Source organism: Malania oleifera, chromosome 1, assembly GCF_029873635.1.
Source record: "Malania oleifera isolate guangnan ecotype guangnan chromosome 1, ASM2987363v1, whole genome shotgun sequence".
Classification (NCBI taxonomy): Eukaryota; Viridiplantae; Streptophyta; class Magnoliopsida; order Santalales; family Ximeniaceae; genus Malania; species Malania oleifera.
The window spans coordinates 36,568,213-36,595,652 of NC_080417.1; the positions used below are offsets into that span (position 1 = coordinate 36,568,213).

The 27,440-nt window shown below is 35.3% G+C and overlaps 2 protein-coding genes across 2 annotated transcripts; one reads left to right on the forward strand and one right to left on the reverse strand.

Annotated features, from left to right (window-relative positions):
* The first annotated feature begins 1,778 nt into the window (after nucleotides 1-1,778).
* On the forward strand, nucleotides 1,779-15,714 carry LOC131146861 (uncharacterized). Its single transcript, XM_058096679.1, has 3 exons — nucleotides 1,779-1,961; nucleotides 2,062-2,240; nucleotides 15,280-15,714. The coding sequence occupies exons 2-3, from the start codon at nucleotides 2,073-2,075 to the stop codon at nucleotides 15,481-15,483; spliced, it is 372 nt and encodes a 123-aa protein (XP_057952662.1). The 5' UTR covers nucleotides 1,779-1,961; nucleotides 2,062-2,072; the 3' UTR covers nucleotides 15,484-15,714.
* A 9,059-nt stretch (nucleotides 15,715-24,773) lies between these two features.
* Nucleotides 24,774-27,208, reverse strand: LOC131146863 (pentatricopeptide repeat-containing protein At5g44230). Its single transcript, XM_058096692.1, has one exon. It carries the CDS (start codon nucleotides 26,919-26,921, stop codon nucleotides 24,912-24,914), a length of 2,010 nt encoding a protein of 669 aa, XP_057952675.1. The 5' UTR covers nucleotides 26,922-27,208; the 3' UTR covers nucleotides 24,774-24,911.
* Between the last annotated feature and the right edge of the window lie 232 nt (nucleotides 27,209-27,440).

Here is a 27,440-nt window from a genome sequence, read left to right on the forward strand (position 1 = left end):
ACTATACTATGCCCAAATTGTGTTTGTTATCATATCCTATAATTGTTGGATAAATAATTAGGCATTGAGAAGCCTTTGGGACTTCCTTCTCCCTGCCTTTGTTTTTATTAACAACATTGTTAGGAGCGAAACCAAGGGGAAATTTTGACTTTTAGCTTGGTTCAACATTTTATGCCTTTAACTTGTTTATGAGCGAGAAAATTTGAAGATCTTTGTCTTCAACTGTTTTGGTAAGGAGTGAGATCTTTTTCTTCATTTTTGCAATCTTCTCTTATATGGTAGTTGTACCTGTCACCATAACAGGCATGACATTAGCAAATGAGGGGATGCTCATTTGTGTAGGATAGATTTCTTTTATAGGGCTTCCAAGAAACGATTCAAACTGTATGTTTTCAGAGGAGTATTCTTTCAACATATGGATTGACAGTCTACTCTCACTCTTGGATTGTTCGGAGATTAGAGAAACTTTCAAGTTCGACATTTTTTGGGTAAGTAAATCAAGTGTTATTGTATGTCTTGGCTCGGTCTCAACTTGTTAAGGACCTTGTAGACCAAGGCACTTGCTTTGCTACAAGTGAGCGGACCTACAAAAGTTGAGTTGTTAAAAGTGTTGATATTATCACCTATAGACTCGAGAGCTATAGAGGTAGTAGCTACATTTTTGTTAATCTGATTCTTTATTGGAGTCATTGGATCTAGGAAAGTAGAATTGAAAATTTATTATGAAAGGGAAGGAGATGAGAGACATAGTTGTCCCACCGAATATGCCAAAAATTTGTAACAACAAAATTCATACCTTGAAATTAAGACACCAAAATTTTGTACAAATATTTAATTTTAAAATAATGGTACAATTGTCGTGAATTTTTACAATGGAGAATAAGAAATTCATTTGATTCGATCTCCTTAAAAGTGGATTTGTTGATTTGAGGGTTCGAGGAGTGTATCCCCAAATTAGACGCCGTGGATCTTCTGGACAACAAATTTAGTTAAGTCCAAAGATGGATTTGTATTCAATCTTCTTGGACACAAACTTGATCACGAATGATGGATGTTTTTGTCAGGAATGGAATGTCCAAATACAATCCGTAATTTGTTGATTTTTCTCGACTATAGAAATTGTCAAAAAGCGTAAACTATATCGATGTATGTCTGTTCTCTCAATTCTTCTTCCTTGTTTATTTATTTATTTTTTATTTTTTTCGAGGTTCCCTTAGAAATGTCACATAAGGTATTTATAGGTCAAAACTAAAATTGAATGAGCCCATTAAAACAATTAGTATTTGATTTATTAATTTTAACCAATCAAATTAATTTAGACATTTATATATTTTTTAATATCTACAAATGATTAAAATAATTGACCATAAATCGAATTTATTTTGACTAATGAAATTATATATATATATATATATATATTTAAAGTCTACATGATTAAGACACATAAGACATGTCTTTTCATTTTATTTTTTAAAAAAATTAAATTTTTTTTAATATAAAAATCCAACTAATGATAATAACTATTCTCTAAATGGACATTATAAGAGCATTTTCTTTTTTTGCACATAATTAAACTCTTAAACTCATTTCTCCATCCATAAATTATACTAAGATTTTTTTTCCTTTTGTTTTCATCGTGTTGCTTCAATTGACTTCCGACGTCAGCAGGTTATACAAGCATACTAAAAAATGCAAAGAAAATAAATATATTTTTTATTTTTTAAATTCATTGGATAAATGAGCTAATCCATATAATATGGATCGGACATAAATGGGTCAGTTTTTTCATAAATGGGTCATTGATGACCCGAGCCAGTCCTCATACAGCCCATGAACCATTTAACATTTCTGTTTTCTACCCTAAGCTTAAACCCCCGGGCAACCGAACGGGGTTTCCTCTTATTTTTCTGTGAAACCTGTGAGTGATTATCTAACCGTCTCAGCCAAAACCATCTCCCCAGGTAACTCTACTCCATATTCCTTCTCTGTAATTCGTTGTTTGTTCGATGAAATCTGATTTGTATCACCATTTTTCCTGATGAAACCTTCTTGACACTGTAGACGAAGTCGGTATGTTCGCCACTGCAATCAGGTACTTTGCGAAGAAATCAAAGCCCAAGCTCAAACCAGCAGCTCTCAAAACTACTCCAGAGCAAACCCAGACCATCACAAGAGCTATCTTCGACATCGTCAGGGAACACGGTCCTCTCACCATTGGAGACACCTGGGAACGCGTCAAGGTGCTCCTTCTCCCTCTCTCCTTATCTTTATATGTCTTACTGGGATCATACAAATTCGACGCAAAGTGGTTTATCAATTGTTAGTTTTCATTTTCTTAATATTGGTAATTTCGGGAAAGCCCAAAGTCAAGAACGTAGGAAATGAAGAAAACAAAGTCATATCCGAGTTGAGACATGTGTCAGACATTTGAACTCAATTTGATTTGAAAAATGTAAACAACCAGAAACTCAGTTCAAATTGGTTGATCTTATAATTGTTGAATTTAAGTGCTGACTTTATTAAACCCAGTTTGATTATAAAATAATAGTGAATATAAATTTAGAATCTATCAGTTATAAAACATGAAAAGGAAAAGTATAGAAAGCTCAAATACTTGCAAATGGCATTGAAAAAGTGAAATTCGACTTGCTAAAGCTACTCAAGTAGGTCAAGCTTGACTAAAAAATCAAGTAGACTCAAGCCATGTCAAGTTAGAGAGTGAGTGAAGCTCAAATAACTTGCATGGAAGCTTGGATTACCAGTTACCATCTCAACTTCCTATTTTTTGTGTAATAGAAGTTGCTGGAAACCTCCATGGATTGATTTTCTTGCTTTTTTTTTTTTTTTTAATTTCATTACATGCATAACTAGGTTCTTTTCAATCCACACCACTCGTATGCAAACCTGATTGCAGACAGTGTAGATGTTTAAATCTATAGGATAGCAGTATAGTCTAAGAATGGACTTCAACAAAAAAAAAAAAAAAAATCAATATCAGAAGTGTTACCAAGTATAAAAGAAAGGGTCTAAGAATTAAGGTTAAGATTAGTTCACAAAATGTTTATTCCTAGAAATAGAATAGTCATAACATGCGGATTTAATATCAAACAACAATGCAAAAGTTTCTTTTATAAATCCTTAACATAATAGAAGAATGATTAAGAAATAAATATATAATGGAATAATATGGTTAACTAATTTATTTAATACAATTATAAAAAATGAAGAAAATGTTAGATGAATGGAGGAAAAGTATTTTAATACCTATTTACAAAAATTAAGGAGATATTCAAAATTGTAATAACTATCGCGGAATTAAACTTATGAGTCATACGATAAAGCTATGGGAAAGGGTAGTTGAACAAAGATTAAGGTTAGAAACGAAGGTCTCAAAAAATCAATTTGATTTTATGCCTAGGAGACCTACCACAGATGCTATATATCTTTTAAGAAGATTAATGGAAAATTTTAGGGAAATGAAGAGGGACCTGCATATGGTATCTATTGACCTAGAGAAAGCTTATGATGGGATACTTGGGGAAGTTTTATGGTGGGTTTTAGAAAAAAAGGTGTATGTAGTAGGTATGCTGATATCATTAAGTATATGTAGATGGAGTAATGACTAGTGTAAGGATTATAGATAGAGAAACTAGAGAATTTCCAATTACCATAGGTGTACATCAAGGATTTGCTTTGAGCCCTTATCGTTTTGCTTTAGTGATGGACCAACTAACTATGAGTATTCAAAATGAAGTTCCATAATATATATTGTTTGCAGATGATATTGTATTAATTGATGAAATTAGGGGTAGAGTAGAGGCTGAATTAGAATTATGGAGAGAAGTTTTGAAATCTAGAGACTTTAGGATAAGTAAAACAAGATAGAATATATTAAATGTAATTTTAGTAATGATAGGAGGAATATTGGAGACAAAGTTAAACTTGATGATGAAGAAATATAAAGAAATTGTAGATTTCGATACTTTGGATCTATTATGCAAGTTGAAAGAGAAATTGAAGATGATGTAATGCATAGAGTTAAAGCAAGTTGGGTAAAATGGAGAACTTTTTCAAGTGTGCTTTGTGATCGTAGAATACCCTTAAAATTAAAAGAGAAATTTTATAGGAAGGCTATAAGACCAGTTATGCTATATGGATCAGAATGTTGGGCTATAAATAAACAGAATATCCAAAAAGTAAAAGTTGCCGAAATGAGAATGTTTAGATGGATGAGTGGTATAACACTGAAAGATAAATTAAGGAATGAACATATTCGCGGTAAGTTAGGTGTAGCTCCTATAGAAGATAAGATAAGAGAGGGACGACTCAAATAGTATGAACACTTGCAACGTAGGCCACATAGTGTGCCAGTGAGGAAGAGTGAGTTAGTTACCGTGGAGGGTAGTAGAAGGGGTAGGGGTACACCTAAAATAACTTAGAAGGAGATAATAAGGATTTAATAGCCCTGAATCTGTCAAAAGAAATGGTCCATGATCGCGTAAATTGACGGAAAATGATTCATATAGCCGACTCGACCTAGTGGGACTTAAGGTTTGGTTTTTTTGTTGTTGTTTATAATAGAAGAATGATTATTCCAATGTTCCCAAATTTCATCATGGGAATGTCTACTCTTATCCTATTTCATGCTTGATGGAATAACACAAACTTTTGCATTGTCAGTTACTTCATAATGACAAATGACAATCTTTTGTAAGCTATCTTATCCTATTCCAATGTTCATGGAATGTCTATTCATAGGAATAGACATTCCATGAACCAAACATAACTTGAGTTTTTCTTTCTACACATTTTGGTTTTTTGAACTTTGATTCACCACTCTCTAGTTTAAGAACAGGTTGTTGGTGGGTAACGCTAATAGCAACAATGAAAACTTTCCGAATGAGATGATGGCAGCTACTACTCTCCTCAATCCTCCGTAAAAATATTGGAAGTGTTGCCAAGTATAAAAGAAAAGGTTTAAGAATTAAGGTTAAGCTTGGTTCACAAAATGCCTATTCATAGGCATAGAATCGTCATAGCATACGGATTTGATACAAACAACAATGCAAAAGATTTCTATTAATTCATAACTTAGAATAGGTTAAGAATGATTACTCCAATGTTCCAAACTTCACCATGGGAATGTTGCTGCTATCCTATTCCACGCTTGATGGAATAACACAAAATTTTCTTTCTATACATTTTGGGTTTTGAGCTTTGATTCACCACTCTCAAGTTTGAGAAACAGGTGTAGGTGGATAACACTAGAAGCAATAATGGACACTCTTTCCAAATGAGATGATGGCAATCACACTCTTTTCAACCCTCCATAAATTCATGGAAATGTAGGGACCAAACATGAATATGACTTGTGCAAGACTCTGAAGTTGCACCTTTGTTACTTTGGAATTAGGATCAATTTGTTGAAGTTTACTGTATTCTTGGAAAATGAAACCTTTTATCTTTTGTTTTGAATTAAACTCTATATTCAATCTTTGAGCCATTGTCAAAGAAGCAATTCACCTAAAAGTTGAAGCTTGTTAGGTGAGCTTCTACCCTCTAGGAATAGCTTTAATCTCTCTCTCACACCCTTTCCCTTGAAAGCCCATTGGGCTTGAAGAGTGGACAAAGCACAGGCCAAACGTATCTTGTGCTATAATTTTAATTTTAATTAGAAGTATGGGGGCATTGAGGTTCAAAACTGTAGACTTTACCAATTCAAAGAATTTTAGCTTTCTAGATGAGGCATATTGGTTTTTAAAATCTCTCTTACAGCAATAAAATATTCAGTAATTGCTTATGACACTTATTTGAAGATCTAGGGATAATTGGTTACAGGGGCTCTAACTTAAATCTTGATATCATTGCAGATGAGATGAAGATGTAGTTTTTTCCATCCCCCTTGGGGAGTAGTTATTTATTTGGGGAAGGAAAGAGAAGCTATTAGGCTGAGGAACATATTGGGTATTCTTAATTATGCCTATATATTACAGTTCTTTGCCCAGTCTTATTGAACATCATTTTTGACTCTCAAGAGTTCTATCTGTTCAGAAAAATCAATTGTTGATCAGGGACTCTGTCTTTCTCTCCCTCTCTTATACACACAGATTGTCGCATGTTTATGGGAAAAAGCAATGTTCTTAAGCATGTAAATTATGGAGACGAGATGTGATAGCTTTCTTTTTCTTTCAATCTGTAACCCATGCTTTGAAGGTTAATTCAAGATTCTGAAGTGTTGAAGAAACTCAGACAATGAGTGCATGTTTAATTTGCACCATTTAATTAAACTTCTGAGTATTCACATGTATTAGCTTGTTGCATTACGAGTTGATCTATAAAGCATATTATTGCCTCCAATTTCTTTTACCCATTTTATTTTAACTAGGAGGTTTTCCGTTTGACACCCTTGCACATGTTTTCCATCATTTATTTTGCATATCCATTGATGTCATATTTTCAAGCCAATAATATGCTAACCATCCTTTATCTAGTTATATTGGATTCTGTGTGAACTTCATTTAAATTGTTTTGAATTTATTGTATGTATGCTCAGGACAAAGAACATGTCCACGTGTTAAGAATCTTAAGATCTTTTGACATGTAAACTTTTCTATACTGAGATAAGGCTTAGAATTGATTATAATAAATAAGGAATGATTATTGTAAAAGAAGTTTTAGGTGTGCTTTCACTCTCTGATCAACTCTACTGCTCTCTACTCTCTTTCTTGCCTTTGCCCTCTCTTTTCAGTTCCCTCTTTCCTCATTGATGGGTTTATAGAGATATGGAGGACAATATCCTCCAGTCTCTGCAGATAGAAAGGAAACCTTCCAATCTGCATTTGAAAAAATTGGGGAAGGGTTTTTATTCTTTTGGAAGAGAAATCTCAGTTCAAGAATCAATGGGTCAGATTTTCAATTTTGGCTGGACAATGGGCGTGTGTCTGCTTGCATTCTGTCTTCTCAAGATTGAAGCACTTTGTTAGTTACAAAATGTTTGGAAAGTGTTCAATTTTGGGTTGCAATAAAGGCAAGTCAGAATAGGGAAGTATCGAGCAGAGTGGGGACAGCATTTTGCCTATCCCTGCTTTGCCTGCAGAAGAGATTAAAGAAAAGGATGTTAAAAAATTGTTGGATCATATTGTAAGAAATATTTATATTATTTTATAAATATTCCCTTAAAGTGATTCACATTTAGCCTTTATTTTATGGTTCCAATAACCACATTAAATGGTAGTTGTGATTGTTTACATTCCACATTAAGTGTCACTTGGTGGTTATTTATCCAATGAGTGCATGAATTAATAGTCTTATTAGTGATAAAGTTACAAACTCTTCATATTTGTTCCTTGATGGATGGAACTAATGAGGGAGCTCAAAAGTCATAAGAGTTATGTGAAGGGTCCCTAGTCTTGCGTATAAAAGGGTCTGTGTATTCCATCAATCCATCCCACCAAGTCTAAGGTAAAGACTAGAAAACACTTATAGAATTATAGTTCTCTTTTTCTAGAGATTGAAGTAGTTCTTAGTAGTATATTTACAAGTCAAGTACAATGGACGGAGGTACAAATTTCTTCCACTGCTCATGTTTTTAACATGTTATTCTGTTTGATATTCTTTCATTTGGTATCAAAGCCAGGCCTCTTAGCCTATGTTTGATTTGTAATATTGACTCTATTTGGAGTTGTTTTGGGCCTAAAGTTTTTTCACCCAAATCCTTCTTCATATGACCCTTTTTGCGATAAAAGAAACATTTAAGTGTCTTATCGTCATTTTTCTTTATTGACAAATTTTGCTTCTTATTGCCTTGGTCAAATTTGCCCTTTTTGGTTTTTAACTTCGCATGAGCCACCAAGTGAGCACTTTCTGGTTTGTCATGCTTCAACCTCTCTTCCTCTTGAACACACATGATCATGAGTTCCGTTGTTGTCCAATTTTCTTTATAAGTGTTATATGAAATTTTGAAATGTCCATACACTGGTGGAAGAGAGTTCAGAATGAAGTGAACCAAAAATGGTTTCTCAATCTCTATCTTTAAGGATTTTAATCCAACCGCTAAGTCCCTCATCTCTATGATGTGATCACGAACACTTTTAGAGTTGTCAAAAGTTTTGCTATTGAATTTCTTCATTAGGGTACTAGCAAGAGCTTTGTCAGAACTGACAAACTAATCTTCGATTGCCTTCAAAAAATCTTTAACATGTTCATGCTCACCAATCGCATTTCTAATACTCTTTCTCATATAGCATTAGACTTGAACGATTGGTTTGCTCCCATCATGCATGCTTATCAAAGACTTCTTGTGCGTCACCATCCTTAGGGGTAGGTGGTTTCACTTCTTGAAGTGCACAATCGAGATCCATGTACCCAGAGTAAACATAAGGGAATCCTTCCAGTCAGAAAAATTATTATCTTCAAGCATTGGAACATGTTGTGCACTATTAACTAAAGAAAAAACTGCAAAACCAAGAAATGACTTAAATGTTATGAAATAAAATATTAAAACTTTATATAGTAAACTCCACCTTCCTATGGGTCAAGGTTGCAAAACGCATGCATTTACTAGTAAGACAAATAAATTTAATCAATATGACAAAAGTTGCCTATTATCCTAAGAGCATTAGGGCAACCTCACCACATTGATAAATTTACCTTCTTATGCTAACTAAATTATAAAATCAACAACTTCCCGGTTGGGTCACTGACTTCATAACTTAATTACAGTTTTTAATATCAATAACCATATTGTGGCACAAACTTTTAAATTGATTTGCTTTATTGGGATGCTGTGGCTACTCCCGAAAGTTTAAATCAAGCTACATGACATTTATAATTACTTCCAAGATTGATTAGTTATTTGGGTGAAAAAACTTTAGGCCCAAAAACAACTCCAAATAGAGTCAATAGTACAAATCAAGCATAGGCTAAGAGGCTTGACTTTGATACCAAATGAAAGAATATCAAACATAATAACATGTTAAAAACATGAGCAGCGGAAGAAATTTGTACCTCCGTCCATTGTACTTGACTTGTAAATGTACTACTAAGAACTACTTCAATCTCTAGAAAAAGAGATTTATAATTCTATGAAGTGTCTTTTAGTCTTTACCTTAGACTTGGTGGGATGAATTGATGGAATACACAGGCCCTTTTATAGGCAAGACTAAGGACCCTTCGCATAACTCTTATGACTAATCAATCTTGGAAGTCAATATAAATGTCATGTGGCTTGATTTAAAATTTCAGGAGTAGCCACAACATCCCAATAAAGCAAATCAATTTAAAAGTTAGTTCCAAAATATGGTTATTGATATTAAAAATTGTGATTAAGTTATGAAGTCAGTGACCCGGCCCTATAGGGAAGTTGTTGACTTTATAATTTAGTTAGCATAAGAAAGTAAATTTATCAATGTGGTGAGGTTGCCCTTAGGATAATAAGTAACTTTTGTCATATTGATTAAATTTATTTGTCTTACTAGTAAATTCATGTGTTTTACAACCTTGGCCCATAGAAAGGTGGAGTTTATCATATAAAGTTTTAATATTTAATTTCATAACATTAAAGTCATTTCTTGGTTTTGCAGTTTTTTCTTTAGTTAATAGGCACAACATGTTCCAATGCTTAAAGATAATAATTTTTTTGATTGGAAGGATTCCTTTATGTTTACTCTTGGGTACATGGATCTCGATTATGAACTTCAGGAAGTGAAACCACCTATCTCTAAGGATGGTGATGCACAAGAAGTTTTTGATAAGCATGCATGGTGGGAGCAAACCAATCGTTTAAGTCTAATGTTGTATGGGAAAGAGCATTAGAAATGTGATTGGTGAGCATGAACATGTTAAAGATTTTTTGAAGGCAATCGAAGATCAGTTTGTCAGTTCTGACAAAGCTCTTGCTAGTACCCTAATGAAGAAATTCACTAGCAAAACTTTTAACAACTCTAAAAGTGTTTGTGATCACATCATGGAGATGAGGGACTTAGCGGTTCGATTAAAATCCTTAAAGATAGAGATTGAGGAACCATTTTTGGTTTACTTCATTCTGAACTCTCTTCCACCAGAGTATGGACATTTCAAAATTTCATACAACACTCATAAAGAAAATTGGACAATAATGGAACTTATGACCATGTGTGTTCAAGAGGAAGAGAGGTTGAAGGATGACAAACTAGAAAGTGCTCACTTGGTGGCTCATGCGAAGTCAAAAACCAAAAAGAGCAAATTTGACCAAGGCAATAAGAAGCAAAAATTGTCAATAAAGAAAAATGACGATAAGGCACTTAAATGTTTGTCACAAGAAGGGTCATATGAAGAAGGATTGCCTGAAATACAAGAAATGGTTAGAAAAGAAAGGTAAACTCTTATCTCTAGTATGTCATGAATCTTTTTCTTTTAGTAGAAGCTCCTAAAATTTCTTGGTGGATTGATTCTGGTTCTACAATCCATATTGTTAATACCATGCAAGGATTTCTCAACCTAAGGAAGCTAACGGAAAATGAGCGATTTGTCTATTCAGGAAATAAAGGACAATCCTTGGTCGTGGGTGTTGGGAAATTTAGAATAATTTTGCGATTGGGATTTGTTTTAGATTTAAATAATGTATTTTATATACCAGAATTTTCAAGAAACTTGATTTCTGTTTCGAGGTTGGCTGTAATGGGTTATGGTTTCTTATTTGAAAATTTTGTTACTATACTTAAAAATAAAGTTCCTATTGGTACTGGTATTTTAGTTGAAAATCTTTTCAAGCTGGACTTAGATCCTGATTTTGAGCAAAATTATTAATGTTTGAATGTTACTGTTGGGATTAAAAGGAACCTTTTAGATAAAAGTTTCTCTTTATTATGGCATAAGAGATTGGGACATATCTCTTTGGAAGGAATTAAGAGATTAGTAAATGAAGGAATCCTAAAAACTCTTGATTTTACTGATTATGAGACTTGTGTGTATTGCATAAAGGACAAGCAGACCAACAAGACATCTAAAGTTTCAAGAAGGAACTTAGACATTTTTTGAACTCATACATACGGAAATCTGTGAACCATTCTCCACTCCTTGCCTAAATGGTAAGTGATTTTTTTATTTTGTTTATTGATGACTATTCTAGGTTTATGTATCTCTATCTTCTAAATGAAAAATTAGAAGCACTAGATGCTTTCAAGACTTATAAGGCAGAAGTAGAGAAACAAAGGGAAAAGAAAATCAAGGTCATAAGATCTGACAGGGGAGGAGAATATTATGGTAGGTAAACAGAAAATGGACAAATGACTGGTCCATTTGCACAATTCCTTGAGCAAGAAGGTATCATTGTTCAATATAGTATGCCAGGCACACCTCAACAAAATGGTGTATCTGAAAGAAGAAATCGCACCCTTATGGACATGGTAAAGAGCATGATTGCTCATTCCAGTTTACTACTAACCTTGTGGAGTGAAGCGCTAAAAACTATTGTATATATATTAAATCGTGTTCCATCCAAGGTTGTTCCCATGACACCTTTTGAAAATTGGTATGGATGAAAACCTAGTTTGAATCATACACGCATATGGGGTTGTCCTGTTGAGGTGAGGATTTGTAATCCACATATAAAGAAACTTGATTCTAAGACAATCAGTGGGTTTTTCATTGGATATGTGCTAAACTCTAAAGGTTTGAGGTTTTATTGTCCATCTCATAGTCCAAGAGTTGTTGAAGCAAGAAATGCAAGGTTTCTTAAGGATTGTGAACCTAGTGAAAGTGATCTTTCTCGAACTATTAAGTTCGGAGAGACACGTGAACACGCTGTTAGGGGTCATTTGGTTGAATTGGGTCAAAATCGACTGCAAAGTCATCAAGAACAACCATTGGCAAGACATAATGTTCACGAAGAAGAGGTTCAACCCGTAACAAGTAAATTGTTACAATCAAATTCTACTAAATCATTACCTAATCCTCAAGAATAAGGAAACCTGCAATTTCAGCTGACTATGTTGTGTACTTGACGGAGTCTGATTTTGATGTTGGACCTAAAAAAGATCGAATCACGTTTTCACAAGCCATGAGCGCAGATAAATCTACACTGTGGCTAGATGCCATGAAAGAAGAGTTGGAAACCATGCATAAGAACCAAGTTTAGGATCTCGTCGAATTACCAGAAGGGAAGGCAACTATCGGTTGTAAATGGGTCTTTAAGACCAAGCGCGATGCTTCTAGTAATGTTGAACGATATAAGGCTAGATTGGTTGTTAAAGGCTTCACTCAAAAGGAAGACATTGATTATCATGAAACCTTCTCTCCGGTCTCACAGAAGGATTCATTTAGGATAATCATGGTTTTGGTAGCTCATTTTGATTTAGAGTTACACCAAATGGATGTGAAAACGGCATTCCTTAATGGGGATCTTGATGAAGAAGTATACATGAGGCAACCTGAGGGTTTTAGTGATAATAGTCATAAAGTTTGCAAGCTAAAGAAGTCAATCTATGGTTTGAAACAAGCTTCCTGCTAATGGTATTTAAAGTTTCAAGAGGTTATCATCTCATGTGGTTTTGATGAGAATATTGTGGATCAATGTATATACCTTAAGGAGAGTGGGAGTAAGTTCATTTTCTTGGTCCTGTATGTAGATGACATTCTACTTACGAGCAATGATTTGGGTTTGCTATATGAAATTAAGTAGTTTCTCTCTCGAAATTTTGAAATGAAGGATTTGGGTGACTCCTCTTATGTCATTGGCATAGAGATTCACAGAAATAGAAAATAAAGAATTTTGGGTTTGTCTCAAAAGGCTTACATTGAAAAGGTTTTAGAGAGGTTTGGTATGAAAAACTGCAAGTCCTCGGTAGCTCCCATAGTAAAGGGGATAAACTTCGAAAAGACCAGTCACCCCAACATGCATTGGAAATGGAGCAGATGAAAGACATTCCATATGCATCTACTGTGGGAAGTTTAATGTATGCTCAGGTTTGCACTAGACTTGACATAAGTTTTATCGTTGGATTGTTGGGTCGCTACTAGAGTAACCTAGGATGCCAACATTGGGTTGCTGCAAAAAAGGTGATGCGATATTTGCTAAAAAACCAAGGATTACATGTTGACTTACAGACACACTGATTTTTTGGAAGTAATCGGGTATTCAAATTCAGATTTTGCCGGTTGTGTAGACAACAAAAAGTCAACCTCTGGATTTATTTTTCTTCTTGCCGAAGGAGCTATATCCTGGAGGAGTGTGAAACAGAAAATGATTGCTACATCTACTATGGAGGCAGAATTTGTAGCCTGCTGTGAAACATCAACACAAACCTTATGGTTAAAGAATTTTATCAATGGTCTCAAAATTGTTGATTCTATAGAAAGACCGATAAAGATTCTTTGTGATAATTCTGCTGCAGTGTTCTTTTCTAAAAACAATAAAAGTGGAAGCAGGAGCAAGCATATCGACATAAATTATCTTAGTGTGAGAAAGTATATCAAGAAAAAATTGGTTACAGTTGAACATACCACTACAGACTTGATGATTGCGGATCCAATGACCAAAGGTTTACCGGTTATGCAGTTTAAGGGTCATGTGAATAATATGGGCCTTTGTGGCATTTAGTTTTTTCTTTTCTTGTACTTGTTGACATTTTGTCACACAAAGAGTTATTTTGATGAATTATTCAGCTTTACGCGTATAAAGATAAATTCATCATATCCATCGGGATATTAAGGTTGGACCAATGACGTTGATCATTCATAAAGTTTTTCCTAAAGTGTTTACTTACTAAGTATTATGCATTGTAACACATAGAAGGGAATGTTTGATAAATAAAGCACTACCGCTATTGTTCCTTGTGTAGTATGACTTAAGTGAGTGGGAGCAATCACAATAAAGATTATGTGCATGCAATTAAATTTATATCATGACTCATTTAGATAAAGAATCTGTATTATGTGAACCAAGTGGGAGAATGTAAGAAATATGTATATTATTTTATAAATATTCTCTTAAAGTGATTCACATTTTGCCTTTATTTTATGGTTCCAATAACCACATTAAGTGGTAGTTGTGATTGTTTACATTCCACATTAAGTGCACTTGGTGGTTATTTATCCATTGAGTGCATGAATTAATAGTGTTATTAGTGAAAATGTTACATACTCTTCATATTTGTTCTTTGATTGATGGAACTAATGAGGGAGCTCAAAAATCATAAGAGTTATGTGAAGGGTTCTAGTCTTGCCTATAAAAGGGCTTGTGTATTCCATTAGTCCATCCTACCAAGTCTAAGGTAAAGACTAGAAGACACTTCATAGAATTATAGTTCTCTTTTTCTAGAGATTGAAATAGTTCTTAGTAGTATATTTACAAGTCAAGTACAATGGACGGTGGTACAAATTTCTTCCGCTGCTCATGTTTTTAGCATGTTATTCTATTTGATATTCTTTCACACATGGGATTGTGGCCATCTGATGCTGCTGGTCAAGAAGTTTGTTTAGATGAGGGTAAGAGTAAGGTGAATGAAGATCAGCGGGAGGTAGCTAATTTGAAACCATCAATCAATTATGTAGGAGGTTTAAAAGAGGTATTTTTTGGTTAGGTAGTGTTCTAGGTTTAAAAGAGGTTTTTCCTTGCTGTTGGTTCTCTGCTACCTTATCTCTCTCTCAATATATTTCTTTAGTTATCTAAAAAAGAATGCATAAGGCACTGCTTTGAAAGGTGAAATCAGAGGATATTCAAAGTGATCCAGAATTGAAACAATGAGATTGTAACAAAATGCATCAGTATGGTAGTGTTTCCCATTCAAAAGAAATTCTGGGATTTAAGTTCATATATTACCAATAATTTGCTTGGGATTAGCATAGTGAATCTGTCATTTCCTTAACTGCTTTAGGTGGATGCAACTTTTTTTTTTTTTAAATCATAATATGACTTGGCACTACCCTGGTTCATCTATCTGGGTCTTACATGAATGGGAGTTGGATGGGACCCTTACATGCAGTTGTCAATTAACATGTTTAACGAGGAAATGTATGGGAAGTGTTACAAAGATTGCAGTAAAGTTGAGATAATATGAACTAATGTCAAACTAATAACTAAACTAATCCACATTCGTACTCACTGGTAAGAAATCCATGACTAGTATGTTGCTTCAATCTTTGTAATCTGGGTTTATTATCTCCAAATTTTTGCCCCTTATCTGCATCACATTTTTTTTCAAAATATAGATATATATTTATCTGTTTCTTGTACGGGTTGCACCTATGGAATTTGTGATGCGTTCAACTTAATAATCTTTCTGAGTGGGAACTTTTTATCAGGAAGTAGGTTTGACGGGACTGAACGGCAAGAGTCACATGAAAATAGTGTTGAGATGGATGAGGGAGAGACAGAAGCTTAAGCTGATATGCAACCATGTTGGGTCCCATAAGCAATTTCTGTACACAACCTGGTTCACCAAACCTGACATCAAGCAGCAAACACCAGCCAATGGTCCTTCCCCACTTAAGCCCTCTCGAAATTAATTTGTTTGCTTTAGCTTAAATACTTTGATCATATCCTCCTCTGTTTCTGTAGCTGTGGCATTTGAATTGGGACAGCAATCACATCTTTCTTACCTTAAACGTGCATCATCAGAGTTACCTCTGTTTCTTCACTTACAAAAATTGTTTCCGCTTACTGATTAATTTTTGGCTGGCCTAGTATCAGAGTCTCTGTTATTTCCCCCTAAAAAAGAAGTAATTCTTTTTGCTGAATGATTTTTTTGTTACTCTCTGATTGTTCTGGGGTGGCCTTTGCTCGGTCTTGTGCTGTGTAGTTTTTGGGACTTCTGCCCGTACTCCTAACCACGAGAGAGGGTTGTTGGGGGGTGAGGGGATGGGTGTGGAAGGGAGGCTTCTCCATTTGTCAAAATTCTTTCTGTTGCTAAATTTTTAGATGATCAGTTCATGGAACGGAATAGAATGAGAATAAAATAGTTATATAGAGATAATATGTTTTTAAACACCACTCGTGTAAAATAAATCGCAACGAAATGGTGTCTTTGCATCTGAATTTTTTTTTTGGACTCCAATCTCAAAGATTGGCGGGTGATGTCAATTGATATTTGTGGGTAGTTCTTGTTTTGATAATCTAATTGAATGGCACAAAAATTGAACTAAAATAAAGAGAGAAGAAAATTTTGTTTAATACCAGTCTATTAGTTACTTAATGGCGGTTAATCTACGTGAAGATTTTTGGTGTCATCACGATAGTAGTTGATTGATCCAAAGGAGCGGTGGATTGATTCAACTAATTTTGAAATTTTGAATCTTTTTTATTTGGTTGGTTGATAAGCTTGGAGTTATCATGTGTCCTAATCGTTTCTAGCAACAAATCAAGTCGTCGTTTAATGGTAATTGGTTGTTATGATTGTTCGAATTTTGAATTTGAAATTCAAATTTTTAAAAAAACCATAAAAGGTCTTTTTTCCTGCATGCCCAAATGGGAGTTAGGGTGAGAATACATAGGAGAATTTCGGTTTTTGGGTGACAGGAAGATATTTCATACTTTGAAGGAAAATATAAACTGTCTGGGAATATTGTAAGTCTATCCCTCACTTGAAATGCTCATCTTCATGTTTTTAGGTTAGTCCTATCAATTTTCTTCATTTATTTCCAAATTTTACTATAATTTGTATGTGAATATGGATATCATCGTGTAATTTATTTGAGCCATGAAATTTCTTTATATTCTCGTGTACTTTAGTTGCTTCTAGTAGTTTCAGTAATTGCTTGCATGCATTATGCTATATCACACTTGGTTTTGACATCACATTTTCAAAAATACATCTTTGGATAAGATAAGTTTTACTTGTTTTCTCTCCTTATCGTGATGTTTGCTTGTTATATTTTTGAATTAGCATATCATCTAGGATAGGAATAGGTAAGGATCATACATTGGAATCATAATTTTTTTTTTTAAGAGAATCAAAAAATGCATGTAGGTGATTGACGAGGCGTAGTCAATTGCTCAGTCCAAAAGTTATTTTGTAGCCATTTTCTCTAGATTTTCTTGGATTTCAGTATTGTTGATGAGTCAAAACACTCAATAATGTATATGACCTAGTTGACTATTGATAAATTAATATGATTTAATGGGTTTCTTCATAAAAAACTAAATATACCGTTTTACAAGTATTTTTCAAGAAGATTAGAATTCTAGAATGAATTCATATGATGTGATTTTTAGGCCTTTTTTAGAGGTTTTTAATTTCATTTTTTAAAAAGACTTCAAATCGTCTTCTGATTTTCCCATCAAAAAATTAACTCTCAAATTAATTTTGAAAAAATGATATTTTTTTTAAATAATCAGTTATGAAGTGGTCTGAGGATAGAAAGATGTTTAATTTTTCAAGGCTCTACTTTTGTAGAGAATTTTCTAGAAAATCAATGTTGTAATTAAATATAGATTTTTCAAACGAGACTTCATTTATTTTCAAAAAAACATTAAAATGTTTTTTAATCCAAAATTGAAATATTTTTGATGAACTGTAGATGGTTTGATTGTTTTTTTTTTAAGGCTAGGTAGACAATCTACATTACAGATTCAATCATAACAATTAAAAAAAAAAATCTTTCCTTTTCTTTTCTTTTCTTTTCCTTTTACTTTTAATATTTTGTGACTGTTTAATGTTTTAGAAGGGCATTAAAGTAATAAGGTCTTCATGAAATTAAGTCTTCTCTCATAGGTCTTATGAAAGTTCTTTTAACATTTTTTGAAATAAATAATAATAATAATAATAATAATAATAATAATAATAATAATAATAATAATAATAATAATAAAAGAGGAGGATCTCCTTTTGTAAGTGATTTTAGGAAATGGGTGACCGACCTTGTCCAAGAGTAGGACAGGTTGACTAGCCTCTGGAGGGTAGTCGACCGACTTGTCCTGAGAGCAAGGCAAGTTGATTGGCCTCTAGGGGGTGGTCGACCGATCCTTGCTGCCTTCTATTTTTCAAGAATTTTGACATTTTGTGTATCAAAAAATCAATTCCAACTTGATGTGTTATCACCCGTATTAATGCCCGTCACTTGTCCAACCACGCCATGCATGAGAAGCCAAAAATATTCCATTCCGAGACAAACCCAGCCAACTTGAAGTTACATGGCCGGACCAAGCGAGCTAGTCAAGTTTCAAGGTTGGAAACCGTGTGCTCTTGGAAGGTTCAAACCTTGCTTTGAAGTATGGAGAAATGAAAATTGAAAACTTGGTGTAAATTTTGTACCAAATGAAAGTAAATAGTTATAGCAGCAAACGCCGCGTAAAATATGGCAATCAACTAAACAAAAAGTTTACAATAAATATAATACAAGAAAAAAAAAAAAAAAAAACAAGAGAGAGATAGAAGTGCTAAAACTTACAAGCACAGGTAGACTACCTGAGAGTTCTGAAGAAGGTTGTTAATTGCAGCTAGACTTGTGGATACTGTCAGTGTTTAATTTAAAAAGTGAACTCAACCTTGAAGTTTTTTTTCAGCATCACAAAAGATCATGCAGCTCAGACTTGAACTTGGATTGAGCAGTCGTCTCACTTCCCATAATTACATCATGCATTGATGCACCTGTAGCTTCTGTTATTTGATCAGTTAAAGCTTTCATAGAACAAGCGCAAAAATATATCCTGTCCTTTTCCCAGAAAACATCTGCAGTTATACATGATACCTTAATACACAGAACTACAGAACACAGAAAGTACTAAGCACTAGCAGAACCACAACAGGATGCTAGAAGTGTAATGAACGCTCAGATAATCTGAACTGCATGCAATAACAAGCTTGAGTAAAAATTAATCAGAAGCACTAAGAAAAGTGAACCCAGTACTAAACTCAAGGCCTAAGATCTTCTCCTGAACTGGGTAGGCAATGCAAAAAATGCATCAATGGTATTGCAGCACGTATCAGCTGGTGTATCCAAGCTTATATACATCTATATCAGACCAAAAATTTCTTTAAATACATGCTCACACAAGACCTTTTTTGCTACACTATCTTTGGCAACTACCAAAAGTGAACCCCAGTGAAACTCTACGGCCAAGGATCTTCTCTTGAACTGAGTAGACATTGCAAAAATGCATTGATGGTATAGCTTGTTACAGCAGGTATTAGCTACTGTATCCAAGCTTAAATACATCTATATCAGACCAAAATTCCCACTTTAAATATATGCTCATGCAAAACCCTTTTTGCTACGCTATCTTTGGCAATTTCCATGCTATTTCCGAGGTGTACAACCAAGGTCTCAGCCATTTTAATCCTGCATAGCATAAATAATAAAGAAACAAGTACTCACAAATAAAACAAAATACATATGATGGAAAAAAAGACAGTGAAACATGGAAAATTAAACTAGAATGTGACTGCATATGGTCCATATATGGTAGTATAAGGTTGTAAATTTATAAAAATCTACCTAAAATATTGGAGGAAGTGGCTGACAACTTGTAACCTTCTATCATAATTTCACTGTTCGCTCTCTCTCTCTCTCTCTCTCTCTCTCTCTCTCTCTCTCTCTCTCTCTCGTATACCCAAGCTTAAATATATCTATATCAGATTAAAATTCCCACTTTAAATACATGTTCATGCAAAATCCTTGTTGCTATCTTTGGCAACTTCCGTAAGTTCCTTGCTATTTCCAAGGCGTACAACATAGGTCTCAGGCATTTTAATCTGCATAGCATAAAATAATAGAAAAAAGAGTAATAACGTATAAAATAAAATTCATATGATGGCAAAAATGACAGTGAAACACGGAAAACTAAACTGAAATGTGACTGCATATGGTCCATACATGGTGGCAGTAGCATAAGGTTGTATTTTTATAAAAGTCTTCTTAAAAAATTGGAGGAAGTGGCTCACAACTTATCTTATATTATAGTTTCATTGTTGGCTCCCTCCCTGCCCTCTCTCAATTCATGCTCGTGGTATGAAGGATCTCAAGGAAATTTCCCATCCTCACACAAACCCTTGTTGCTACTCTCTCTCAACTCCTTCATAGAAACTTCGCATGCTCACACAAATCCCCTCTCTCAATTCACATTTGTGATATGAAGGATCTCAAAGAAACTTCACATGCTCACACAAAACCTTTTGCTGCTCTCTCTCTCTCTCTCTCTCACACACACGCACAAGCACGCACAGTTCACATTCATGATATTTAGGATCTCAAAGAACCTTCACATGCTCATACAAAACCCATTTGGCTACTCTCTCTCTCTAGTTATCTGTTGACTTTAAAAGGTGGATATTGTCATCATAAGGGCCCATGTTTCTACGCACCAATTCACATTCATGAAATTGAGGGTCTCAAAGAAATTTCACATGCTTGTGCAAAACCCTTTTTGCTACACTTATCTTTGGCAACTACCATCAGCTCCTTGCTATTCTCAAGGTGTACAACAAAGGTCTCGGCATTTTAATCCTGCATATCATAAGTAATGGATAATGAGTACCCAAGAATAAAATAAAATACATATTCTGGAAAAAAATACAGTGAAACATGGAAAATTAAACTGGAATTTGATTACAGACAGCCTATATATGATAGCCAAGTATTAGATTCTAATTTTACAAGTCCACATAAAATATGAGAGGAAATGGCTGACAACTTATAACCTTTTACAATAAATTCAGGACACAAGGTATTTTTCAAACTAAGTCACACATAGTCCTCTTCTTGAGGAGGTCTTCTTCAAAGAAACATCATTCTTGGTACCAAGTCACACACCAACAAAGAAACTTTTTGGTAGTCCTAAACTACCAACTCAACATTCGGAGTGGTGATCTTGTTCCACTCAAACACTAAGACATGTGCCTTGGGCCCACATAATAACTGACTTCTTCACTTTCTTTTCACAGCTGGTCAAAGATATGGGGCCCAAGTTACACGTGTCAGAATTTGAGTGGAACAAGACCACCACTTGGCATGTTAAGTTGGTAGTCCAAGACTACACAAAATTTTCTCGGCATCCGCTCATAATAATCATCTATTGACTTTTTGAATTTTGTGCAGAGTCCATCAAAGGGGATCACAGTTTGAAACATCTATTCACACTCATGATCTTAAGGATCTCAAAGAAATTTCATTCTTGTACCGTGAATTTTGTGCAAATATTGTGAATTTTGTGCAGAGCCCATCAGAAGGGCCTATGTTTCTAAACATCAATACACATTCATGATATCAAGGATAACCTACCAAGCACCAGGGATCAAGAATTAATATTATCCTCTGCAGTGGTTTTGCCAAGGACAAGAAAATGAAAAATGGGTTCAAGTTGTTATAAAAAGGCTGGCTCTTTTGCAATGAACCATGTTCTCAATGTGAAAAACACGTAGGGTAGTGGTTTCAGTCTTGAAACTCAAAGAAATTATTTCCACCAAAATTAAATCCAAAGCTCAAGCTTGATACCATGTATTACATGCCTTTATTCAACTTACACTAATGGGGGATGCTACTATTGCTTGTCAATTGTTCTAAATCCAACCACCTAAAGTCATTAGACGCTCAGGCAGGCTAGTAATACACACAATGATATGTAATGCAGTAATGGAGTATTTATTTTTCCAGAAGATAGGGCACATGCATGCGCTAAACGTTCCCCAGCAGAAGAGATCAATGATTCAAATATGAATAAACTTGTAGCACACAAATTATGTTATCCCAAGCAGAGGCCAGCTAATGATGATCAATGGCAGCACCCAAATGTGTGCAGCACAAGCTGCATTGGCATTTATCCAAGACCTATTGCTTCTGTTCAAATATGGAGCTGTGATGAATATAGCTTTCCTAAAATTCTCATATCCATGGAAACTTCTACATGACTCACACAATGCATCCTACATGTTGGATGCATACTTCTGATGGAATATGATTGAACCAACTTGGTCCTACATACATTGTGTTAAGAAAATTTTGATACTCATGTTCAAGGGCATTACCAATTTTTTTCTTTGGGCTTCATTCGTGATTTTGAAAATGTTAAATAGCCACTTTATCTAAAAGCTTAAGCTCTTAGCTCATAGGCCAACAGTGTATATCAAGCTTTAACACTCCTCCGCACATGCAGCTCAATAGCAAGTGGAGAGATGAACAAACAACAAATAATGCCCCTTACATGGAATAATATAATATTTAAACATCACACAATAAACGTGGGCAATATATAATACCAGAACCCAGGACCTCCTGGTAACCAGCACCGATACCATTTTAAACAACTACTTTACCTAAAAGCTTAAGCTATTAGGTTATGGGCCAACAATGTATATCAAGCTTTAACAGAAATTTATTTAAGCTTTCTGAAAATTTGAAAGCTATGGGAGCTTCTATGTTTTTGGAAGGTCATCAGGAGCCTTCCTGTAAATTCTAAAATTATGGAGGGTTTTTAATGGAGGTCTTTTATAATCCACTAGAGCTGTGCAAAAACCATTTAACCCGACTCACCTGATCAATCTGAACTCTGAACTGAGCCATCCAAAAATCAGTGGTTTGATGGACAGGTTTGGTTGGCTGCAGGTAGGCTGGTACAAAAATTGATATGCTTGGTTCAGTTGGCGGGTCCGCCAACAACCCTAAAAGACCAAATGTACCACTTAAAACACTCTTTTTCCCTTTCCCTTCCCATTCTACAGTCCAAAGATTAAGCAGAATCCCTTCGTTCTAGGGCTCCCTTCTGACTTTCTCTTTGATCCACAACCCCTAAGATTGAGGAGAATATCTTGATTCAAGTTTTTCCTTCCCAATCCATCTCTTGCTTTTTCCCTCTGATAACACTACACATAATTGAGAATATTTAGGGTTTGTGATTTGGGATTTGAGATTGCTGAGCAGTACTCAGTTCCAGCGTTTGAACTTGTTTCTCTTCCTATGCTACCACTGTTTCATCATCTTCAAAGCCCTCATTTCATTGACCTCAGCCTCCCATGCATGCTTCTCAGTCCCAAGAGTCAGTAGCTTCTGTGGTTGCTCCAATGGATTCAACCAATCAATCATTTAGATAGATCATGTGGTATGGACAGTCAGTCGTCCTCAATAGATCAATTATGACTGAAGAAAAGCGCCACTGGTTGATCTTAAATTTCATGAGGGCAGAGAACCCAATCAACCACCAATCTTAGCAACCCAACCACCCCTTCCAACTGATACAAACCAACTATGGCTCAACTTCAGTCTGAAATTCTGCCAACCTTAATCCAATCTTTGCCCAACCTTTAATCCTGTCCTAAAGTCCCCAAGCCAGGCTTACCATAATATTATTGAAAGAAATTAATATAACTTGGCCAAGTTGAATAACACTCTATTATGTATTTAAGGAAAACTAAAAAATTTCTGGTTAAACAATGACAAGGCTTCATACTTCAACATCCCAAAATGGTTTGCACCTTTCTCAAACAAAATAACAGTGTTGTCTGTGTGGGTATGTGCCCACATGCACACACAAAATAATAGTGTTGTCTATGTGCGTATGTGCCCACATGCACATATACACTATTTCCTTTATTTTGGAAAAACACATGGACCATTAAGTGCAAAATGTTTTCAGATGGAAAAAGAGTTTCTTTAACAGAACAACGAGAGAATTGCAAACGTTGGGAGAATAAGACATCCTCCTAGAACAATATGGCCAGCAATTACAATAAAGCCCCCCACCATTAAGTGCAGATGCACCAAGTGCTTTTTTCTTGCCTTGCCTTTTTCTTCCCAACATAATTATCTCAATTCAAATGAAGAAGAATATATTATGACATCACTATCATACTAAAGAACTCATATCTTCCCCTCTCCTCTGACAAAAGCAAAAATCATAGGGTAGTTGTTTCCAACTTTTGTTAAACATCAAAGCTAATCGAATGTCTATAGCCTTCCAAAGCCCTATCTTTCTTTTTTTCTTTCCTCTTTTTTTTTCCCCTGTTTGTATTATCACTAGCTTCAAAGATAATGCCCAGCGATTTCAGTAATTATGGTATTGAACAATAAACCTTACCTCAGTAAATCCTTGAATGTAGAAATCTTAATGAAAACAGGACATAAAGAACTGTGTGTAAGTATGAATGATGAGAAGTAAAATCAATTTTGCGACTCATCCAATTAACAAGTATGACATATTACTGAAAGTCTCTGAAGTCAATATAGCATTTTGAGTATACCAAATTAATTAGATTTTTCCTTGCATAAATATATATAAGAGCATACAAGCTGACATACAACATTTCCAATATTAGGCTCTTTGGTTCTAAGGGCCCTTGCAAAATTTTATTTAAAAATGAACATGTACATTTTTTTCGCTCGAATTTACATCACAGCTCCTTGGAAAATATTTCCATGGCTCAACATTGACAAAACATAGTGCTTATTGCAGTATCTTCTATGATTCTATTTTTTTACACTATCTAGTTTCCCAACTCCTAACTTCAAAAATATCAGTTAGGGCCCACATTATCCCTCAAAACTTGGAAGCAGTAATCTGATGGAAAACTGCAATACAGAATCAGCATTGAATAATACTTGCACACCATACAAAAGGCAAAGAGAGTAGGTGATACAGCATAGTTACCTAATTGATGTTCCTTCTGCTTCATTGCAACCCTAACTCCATCATCTTGAGTTCGTTATCTCCAAAAAAATGAAATTCTTCATGAGATCGAACTGAATTATTTTGTCACTCTACAATCTTTCTCAGTCAGAAATCAATTTTGGCTGTATTCAATGCAAAAAAGGTTCAACCAATGTGATTTTGTTTCATATTTCCCGCACGTTGAAGTGGGTGGTCAGTAGTATGAGTGAAGAGATTTCAGTTGCATTAGTATTTTTGTCCCAATTAGACAAATAGCTATCTTATGACAAACTTTTACATAAATTAACAGGACTCCAGTATAGGAAGTTGCACCTCCAGCAACACCAATGTACCAATTCAGTCACCAGAAATTGCCACAGGAGCACTTTCCATTACGAAAATGATGGAACCTTGTGCTATCCCTGATAATAATTATCCTCCCAGTAATCTCTGATGCACCACACATAACCAAGTGGCAATCCTCACATATTCTGATGTTCTTCACAATCACGATGGGGCAATCAGCATCTGTAGTGAGTAACCCAAATGCCAAAGCCAGCTTCTCACTATGAGTCATTAATAACCGCTTCTTAACTTCATCTTTCACATCATAAACTACAGAACTAAGGATTGGCTGGTACCCAAGCACCTCCAATCTGCTCAGAAGATCCTCCAAGGTCTGCTTAATCTCACTCGACCTTGGATGAGTCATATCACCTGCAAAGAATTTGTGAACTTCCCCTTTCTTTGCTTCCACCCAACTACATGCAGGATTCTTTTTTAGACCCTTCATTCTCATCAACTTCCTTATCCTTAGGACATCATCCCACCTTCCAGCTGAAGCATATATGTTAGAGAGCAAGACATAGTTTCCAATATGCTCCGGTTCAAGCTCAAATAGATGGTTAGCAGCAATCTCAGCAATGTCAGGATTTCCATGGATGCGACATGCTCCAAGCAATGCTCCCCAAACACCACCATGGGCCTCCGTCGACATCGATTTGACAAGCTCAAAAGCTTCTTCCAACCGTCCAGCTCGGCCAAGGAGATCTACCATGCAAGCATAGTGATCTGCGTTTGGTGTGACACCATAACATTTTTCCATGTTCGCAAACAGGCGTCGGCCTTCTTCTACCATACCTGCATGGCTGCACGCTGTAAGCACTGCTATAAATGTAACTCCATTTGGTACAGTCTCTGTCTTCACCATGTCATGAAACAATTGTACTGCAGCACTTGCATGACCATGCATTGCAAATCCCAGAATCATGGAACTATAAGAAAATACATTCTTCTCATTCATACTCGCAAAAACTTTGTATGCATCCTCCACATTCCCACATTTTGAGAACATGTCTATCAATGCGGAGCCCACTACCACAGTTTTAGTTGCTCCAAGTCCAGATTGCTCAGCAACATTCTGAACCCAACTCGCATACTTAGCAGCACCCAATTGTGCACAGGCTGAAATAACACCAATCAATGTGACTTCATCAGTTCTGACACCCGCTTCCTGCATTCTCTCAAAAAAATCTAACGCCTCCCTTGGTCTAGCATTTTTAGCATACCCTGTGACCACTGCCGTCCATGCCACCATGTCCTTCACAGGTAACCCATCAAACAAACAAGCTGCGGCCTCCATATCTCCACTCTTTGCATATGCAACAATCAACGAGGTCCAAGAAATCACATCTTTTTCAGGCATTTCATCAAACACGCGGCGCCCACAATCCACAGAGCCACATTTTACGTACATATCAATCAAAGTGTTACCAACATATAAATCAGAATCGAACCCACCAAGACAAATTGTTTGAGCATGTAACTGCCTGCCCAAATCGACATGGAGGGAGGCAGTACAAACCTTGAGCAGGGCAGAGAACGTAAATGACACTGGACTGGTGCCTTCCCTTCTCATACAGTTATATAGAAGAAATGACTGAGAGTAAGATCCTAGAAGAGTGTAGCCCCGAATAAGTGCGGTCCAAAGAAATGGGTTACGCTGATCGACCTGTTCGAAGACAAGACGAGGGTAAGAATCCATAGGAACCTCAACCTTGGTTAGCATGCGAAGGAGCTTTGTGAGGAGGAAGCAAGACTGGTCAAGGCCTATCCGGAAGAGGTGGGCATGGACTTGTTTAATCTGGGTGAGCTCATTACAGCCATGGAGAATAGATATGAGTCGAGATTCCAAAAGCTTTTTCCGCTGTAATTGAGAGAATGGAATAAATGTTTGAATTGGGTGCGACTCTTGCTGATGATGAAGATAATGGGATCTGGGGGAAAAGATTGAAGACCTGCTTGTACATAACTTCCGGGAGAAAGCAACCATTACACAATTCAAATCTTTCTTCGCGCTTAAAACAAGCATGCGGCAGTTCTGAGAGGGGGGAGGGGGGGGGGGGGGAGGGGAAAGTCTTTTTACTTAACCAGCAATGGTTGTTATCATCATCAGCGATTTTAAATTTATCATACATGCGCTGGTTCTTTCTTGGAATTTAGGTTGACACGGTAATGGTGAAATCTGCCCAAATTTGTTTCAGCGGATGCCGACTGATCAAGAGCTGGCTTAGCTCAAATCGAGCACCAAGCTTGTCGTCTGGTAATCAAGCATGGCGGGTTACAGACACGGTATTGGTATCGTGTAAGAGAACTAGGACCGATGGTTTGGGAAACAAAAGAAGAAATGTTTTTATTTTTCATTTTTTGTTTTTTAAAGAATTATAAAACTTCAGTAATTTTTAAATTTTATAATATTTGTATAATAATACAAAATAATAAAAGTTTCGGCAGTGTTCGATTGTGAAAAATAATTTTATTTTTTATTTCTAAAATTTTTAATAATTACAAAGACACCATCTTATTTTAAAATTTTTAAAACTTATAAAAA